Source organism: Echinops telfairi, unplaced genomic scaffold (assembly GCF_000313985.2).
Source record: "Echinops telfairi isolate 266 unplaced genomic scaffold, ASM31398v2 ScPeMD7_443;HRSCAF=831, whole genome shotgun sequence".
Lineage (NCBI taxonomy): Eukaryota > Metazoa > Chordata > Mammalia > Afrosoricida > Tenrecidae > Echinops > Echinops telfairi.
In genome coordinates this window covers 5513979-5521088 of record NW_022104341.1, presented here as the reverse complement: position 1 = coordinate 5521088, position 7110 = coordinate 5513979, and the positions used below count along the sequence as shown (strand labels likewise).

The following is a 7110-nucleotide window of genomic DNA, read 5'->3' as shown; positions in this document are numbered from 1 at the left end:
TGCACTGTCTGACGTCTCCCTTCACCCACTTTTCTGTTGTCTGTCCCCCAGGGAGGAGGTCACATGTAGATCCTTATAATCAGTTCCCCTTTCTCTCCCACCTTCCCTCCACCCTCCCGGTATTGCCACTCTCACCACTGGTCCTGAAGGGCTCATCTGTCCCGGATTCCCTGTGTTTCCAGTTCCTATCTGTGCCAGTGTACATCCTCTGGTCTAACCAGATTTGTAAGGTAGAATTGGGATCATGATAGTGGCGGGGAGGCAGCATCGAAGAACTAGAGGAAATTGTGTGTTTCATTGTTGCTACACTGCACCCTGACTGGTTTTTTGGCACACACACATGCGCACACGTGCACAGAGCTGTGTGAATTGACTGCCATGCTTCCTGCCCCACAGGGAATGCCTCCAACACCTCTCAGAGACCAACAGAGAAGGTGATGGACAGAGAGGTAAAGGGCTCTGATGGGGGTGTCTGAGGGCCAGCCCCAGGGACCCTAGCATTTATCAATGACAAGAGAGGGGAGAGTCTACCTGTGCTTTGGGCTCCTGCTGCCAGCCCAGCACATTCCTGCACTGGTCTGCGTGTCCTCAGCGAGTCTCTCAGCAAGTGCCGGGAAGGAGCAAGCCCAGGAGCACAGTGAAGGCTGGAGGCTCACAGGTGGGGGAACGGGGCGGGAGGACGCCTGGTCTCCAGAGCAGTGTCTGGTCTGCGCTGTTGGCAGGTCTGCACCGGGAGGTGTCGGAGGTGCCTAGAGCTTCCTTCTGAGACAGGGGGGCTGGGCTCCTTGATGTCCTCCACATTGATGTGGACCGCAAACCTCAACCCTTCTGACATCCGGTATGGACAGGCGATGGTGGGGGCCATGCAGTGGTGCCCCCCACTTTTGCGGATTTTTGGAGTGAAAGTGAACCGAGAGCCATTGGGTAAGAGGTGGGGGTCAGGGACATTGAGGTGCTATCCATGTTTGATCACCCCAGTTTTATGCTGAGTCCCTTTAGGGTGGGGTCTTTGGGTGGTGCAAACAGTGAGTGAGCTCATTTGGGGGGGGGGCATTTAGCAGTTTGAGGTCTCCCAGCAGGGCCTGGGAAGAAAGGCCTGATGGTAGACTTCTGCAAAATCCAGCCGTTGTAAACCTGGGAGCACAGCCAGTCTCGGACCCCCGTGGAGCTGCCGTGAGGGGGAACCAGCTCACGTCAATGCTTTCCCATCTGGGGCGCCCAGGATGACTCCCCCACAGTCTGACACAGGGGGAGGCTACGTAGCTCTGTGGAGACTTGCTTTCTCCTCTGCCGCACGGGAAGCCTATCTCCCTTGGAGTGGTGGGTGCAATGCAATGAGACGGTACGTCTAGCCAGAACACGGTACGTGTTCCTTTGCCGATGGGTTGGTCTGACGCATGGTGACTCTGGGTGTGACAGGGGAGAACTGCCCACAGGGTTTCTAGAGGCAGCAGATCGCCAGGCCTTTCTTCCACAGGGCTTCTGGGTGGTCGGGAACCACCCACATTTGGGGTAGGAGTTGAGCACGCACCATGTGAGCACATGCTGTGGTCCCAGCACCTGGAGGATCCTCAGTAAACAGGCCCTTGCACCCACTCCTATGACTGTCCCTGCCCGACATTGGCTCAGCCCATGTTTTATTTCTTTCTTTGACACCAGTTGCCTTCTGCTGACGGTCAGGTCCTGATTGCAGAGGCCAGCGCTGTCCTTCTTTGGGAAGTGCAGATGGGTCCCCAAACGAAAGCTTTTCAGAAGAGTACCAACTATGTTCGTTTGTGTGGTGCTTTACAGCATCTCGGAGCGTTGGACTGAACTCGAAGGCAGTGAGTGAGACCAGAACACTGAAGGACACCCCACTCCACGTGGGGTTATACTCGCAGATTTCTGGTGGCTTAGTGGTTATGCACCGCACTGCAATCCACAAGGTCAGAAGTTTGAAACCATCAGCCGCCAAGGGAGAGGGATGGGGTCTTCTATTCCTGTGAACAACTGCAGCCTGGAGAGCTCACAGGGGCAGGTCCACCTGTCCTGTAGGGTCACTGTGAGTCGGCATTGACTCGATGGCAGTAGGTTTTCTTTGGTTTTGGCTTTACTAGTGATGGATTGCTTTATAATAACACTCCATCACTGACTGCTCCCAGCTGCCTGATGAGGCAGATATGATTCTGCCCACTTCTCAGGTTTGGGAACAACACCAAGGAGGGCACATACAGGAACCAGGATCAGAGAAACAGGACATTATATAGACCTACCTGCAGCAGAGGGCAGGTTCTTGGCAGCAAGCAGAGACCCTGAAGTGTCCCATTGGCCAGATTGGGCCTGGGAGGGGCCTGGGGAGGCACACGGCCTGCTCTCTAGTCTAGGGGAAGAATAGGACAGCCCCCCTTACACTGCCATTGGGGGGCTTGGAACCACCCCCCAGCTCCTGCTAAGAGGGGGAAGTCAATCTGATAAGTCTGTCTTATTTTAATGTTGGTGGAAAGAGCTCTCCCATTTATGTTGATTTTTTAAACAGTTGTATTGACACTTCATCTGCACCCCCCATTTATTTAGCTGCTTCTGGTTGACAGAACACGTCTGAACACACGCTCCTGTATAAGCCCGGCTGATCAACTTGCTTCGAGGTAGGCCCAGGCCTTTTTCTTTTTTTTTTTTTTAACATTTTATTAGGGGCTCATACAACTGTTATCCCAATCCATACACACATCAATTATGTAAAGCGCATTTGTACATCGTTTCTCAAAACATTTTCTCTCCGTTGAAACCCCCGACATTAGGTCCTCATTTTTCCCCTCCCTCCCCGCTCCCCCCTCCCACATGAGCCCTTGATAGTTTATAAATGGGTATTTTGTCATATCTTGCCCTGTCCGACGTCTCCCTTCATCCACTTTTCGGTTGTCTGTCCCCCAGGGAGGAGGTCACACACAGTTCCATGTAATCGGTTCCCTCTTTCCTACCCATTCTCCCTTTACCCTCCCTGTTTTGCCACTCACACCACTGGTCCTATAGGGCTCATCCGTCCTGGATTCCCTGTATTTTCAGTTCCTATCTGTACCAGTGTACCTCCTCTGGTCTAGCCAGTCTTGCAAGATAGAATTCGAGTCATGGTAGTGGGAGCGGGGAGGAAACCTTTAGGAACTAGAGGAAGATTGTATTTCTCATCATTGTTACATCGCACCCTGACTGGCTCATCTCCTCCTCACACCCCTCTGCAAGGGGATCTCCAGTGGCCTACTAATGGGCTTTGGATCTCCACTCCGCACTCCCCCCATCATTCACTATGGTAAGATTTTTTGTTCTGATGATGCCTTACACCTGATCCCTTCGACACCTCGTGGTTGCATAGGCTGGTGTGCTTCTTCCATGTGGGCTTTGTTGCTTCTGAGCTTGATGGCCGCTTGATTACCTTCAAGCCTTTAAGACCCCAGACGCTATACTTTTTGATAGCCGGGCACCATCAGCTTTCTTCGCCACATTTGCTTATGCACCCATTTGTCTTCAGTGATCCGTTCGACACCCTGTGATCACACAGGTTGATATGTTGTTCCATGTGGGCTTTGTTGCTTCTGAGCTAGATGGCCGCTTGTTTACCTTCAAGCTTTTAAGACCCCAGACGCTATATCTTTTGATAGCCGGGCACCATCAGCTTTCTTCACCACATTTGCTTATTCACCCGCTTTGTCTTCAGCGGTTGTGTCGGGAAGGGCCCAAGCCTTTTTCATCTCCATTTCTTCACACAAGAAAAGGGAGGCCCTCTAAGGTCACATGACCTGCCCAAAGTCACACCCACAGGGTCTCAATGAGGCCCTCTGACTTCAAGTCCAGAAACTCAAACCCCCACCAAACCCAGCGCTGTCGAATCGATTCTGACTCACAGCGACCTTAGAGGGCTGTGACCTAAAATGGCCCCATTCGCTCTTCGAAGCTGTCAGTCTCCCGGGGACGGAAAGCTTCATCTTTCTCCCATGGTGCAATGGATGGAATTGAACCGCTGACCTTGTGGTTAGCAGCCCAACAGGTAAACCCACTGGGCACACCACCTGGGCTCCTGAGTCTAGAAAGCTTCCCCTGAAAAACCTCTTAAGCGTCTGAAACACCGTGTGGTTTATATAAATATAATATATTTTGAAGAAAGACTGGTGAGTCGACACACTGCTAGTCCTGATTTCCACTGCTCTTTGCAAAGATAATGGCTGAATATGGGTGACAAAGAAAACGGGGTTTTCCACTCCCATAAACAAGACTGGGGCGTGCAAAATGCCATTTTTGCTTGCCGCCCATTATCTACTTCTTGTAGGCCATGAAAACAAAAGAGGGACTGTTTTATTCTCTCCGCTTCCTGTTCAGAGGCCCACGGTAGGAGGCGCTCACTAGCTCTCACGCCCTGCAAGGGCGACTTCAGGGCTTGTTCTGCTCCGATTCAAGGCAAGGTTTCTGGAACCTGCGGCTGGCAAGCCCTTCCCTCCCTGAGGGCGGTAGACAGTGGCTTATGTTTGACACTTGACCACCTTGGTGTCCCTGTCCTGTCCCCCGTCTGCTCCCTCATAGGGTGTCGCCATGAGTACTCACTAAGTCGGTGGCATCCGTGCGTCTCCTCACGGGCTCCTCTGTGGATAGTTGGCGCCCGGCTGCAATCTTTCCTAGGCAAATGCATCGTCCGGGGTCTTGTGAGGTGTGTACATGCTGACTCAGGAGGTCTCAGGTGCAGCCCACCCACTGTGCCTTTCAAACCCCAGGTGATGTCGACACTGCTGACTGATCCGGGAGCCGCACTGGGAAGACCAAGGACTGGGCCAATCTCTCCGAGGAAAAGAGAACAGAGTCCTTGCATCATGGACAAGGGGGGCGGTTTAGAAAAACACAGCGCTGAGTGCGGAATGCATGAGTTTATTAAACGTTTGCAGTTAAGCACACCCCCTTGGTCACAAAGGATCGATCTTGGTCTCTTGAAACACTGAGAGGGGAAAGGAAGGAGGCAGGAGAGGAGGAGAGGGAAACTGAGAGCAAGAGCGAGCAAGAGCGAGAGTTGGAACGAGAGAGAAAGAGCCAAGAAGCCCACGACTGGAGGACCGGTCACTTCCTGGAGTTCTCTGTGGAGCAGCCACCGCTGGTCTTCGAGAGAGAGTCGGTGCTGCCCACGCTGTGGAGGACCTTGTCGATTTCCCCCGGGAAGTTCTGCTTGTCTTCATTCTCGGTCTCGCGGTGGTAGAAGTAGTTGAAGTTGGAGACGATGACAGGCACCGGGAGGGCGATGGTGAGGACCCCCGCAATGGCACACAGAGTGCCCACTATCTTCCCCCCCGGGGTGGTCGGACACATGTCACCATAGCCCACGGTCGTCATGGTGACCACTGCCCACCAGAAGCCATCAGGAATGCTGGAGAAGTGGGACTCGGGCTCGTCCACCTCGGCGAAGTAGACGGCGCTGGAGAAGACGATGACCCCGATGAAGAGGAAGAAGATGAGCAGCCCCAGCTCCCGCATGGAGGCCTTCAGCGTCTGCCCCAGGATCTGCAGCCCCTTGGAGTGGCGGGAGAGCTTGAAGATGCGGAAGACCCTCACCAGGCGGATGATCCTCAGGATGGCCAGGGACATGTTCTGCTGGGCAGTCGGCTCTGTCTCCTGGACCAGCTCCGTGATGAGCGTTGCAAAGTAGGGGATGATGGAGATGATGTCGATGATGTTCATGATGTTCTTGAAGAAGTCCGTCTTGCTGGGGCAGACCACGAATCGGAGCACCAGCTCGAAGGTGAACCACATGATGCAGGTGGATTCCACCATGAAGAAGGGGTCCGTGAACATGGTGTGGGAGAGGACTGCCTTGCTCGTGTTGAGGCTGGGGTCTCTGATCACCTTCAGCTCCCTGTCCTCCCGGAACTCTGGCAGCGTCTCCAGGCAGAAGATGGTGATCGAGATGACCACAACCAGCACGGAGACCACGGCCACGCCTCGGGCCGCACTGGAGCTCTCGGGGTACTCAAAGAGGAGCCAGAACTGCCGGTGGAAGTCGTTGGTAGGGAGAGGTATCTCAGGGTCTTTGAGGAAGCCTTCGTCCTCCCGGAACTGGTCCATGGCCTCGCTGCCCAGTTCATAGAAGGAGATCTCGTCAGCAAAGACATCAATGGGGACATTGGCCGGGCGCCGGATTTTCCCACCAGATTGGTAATAATAGAGGATCCCATCAAAACTGGGTCGATTCCGGTCAAAGAAATACTCATTTCTCATGGAGTCGAAGAACTGCGTCCTTTTCTCTCGGTCTCCCAGGAGGGTCTCTGGGAACTGATTGAGGGTTCTGAGCTGGGTCTCGAACCTCAGGCCAGCAATGTTGATGATCACTCGCTGGTTTCCTTCCTTCAGGGCCACTGGCTCAGGCCCAGGGGCATCGGCACAGTCTTCGGGAAGCTTGGAGAAGGCTGTCTCGTGGTAAGTGTTGTCACTGATGAGGACCCGCCAGTTAGAGAAGGGGCTGCTCCCGGGCCGGCCTTTGGGGTTGGTTGGGTCGAAGTCCGGTTCTTCCTGGATTTCGTCCGAGTTGTCGAAATTGACTAGAGCAACCTCCATTTCTTTCCAGCCACACACATCCATCCTAGGGCGAGTCAGGGGAGCAGCATGAAGACCCTCCGCCTTCCCTGCCCGCTGTCAGCTGTGGGGAAGAAGGTCATTACACAGGAGCGGTGGATGTGCCGTTACGGAGGTAAATTTTACTAACGGATGGGGAAACGACCCGTGTTAGCTTGGGAAGGGCCTTGTGGTTGTTTGGGCAAAATCAGCTTGTACTCCTTGAGTTTGCACTCACTGAAAACTAGCCTGACTGAGAGAGTTTGGGGGTGGGGGCCATCCTGAAGAAAGATAGGTCTTTATATAGATTGTGTGTGTGTGTGTGCTGAAATAAAAGAGGAAGTTGAACTATTAGTAATGATAAGATACAGGTTTGCATTTGTATGACTGTCCCTTAGTTTACCCAACATTTTCCCACGCCCAGTCTCATTCTTAACTCCTCTCTTTCACACGCAACAGCCAATGCGTCACACCTCATTTGTAAGCAAGGCCTAAGGTTGATTTGGGGGGGACATTACATGAAATCAAGCCAGAAGACCAAACTCACTGTGT

General features: G+C 53.3%; 1 protein-coding gene across 1 annotated transcript; it reads right to left on the bottom strand.

Moving 5' to 3' along the window:
- Positions 1–5073: 5073 nt before the first annotated feature.
- KCNA10 (potassium voltage-gated channel subfamily A member 10) lies at positions 5074–6585 on the bottom strand. Its single transcript, XM_004699198.2, has one exon. The coding sequence runs from the start codon at positions 6583–6585 to the stop codon at positions 5074–5076; it is 1512 nt and encodes a 503-aa protein (XP_004699255.1).
- Between the last annotated feature and the right edge of the window lie 525 nt (positions 6586–7110).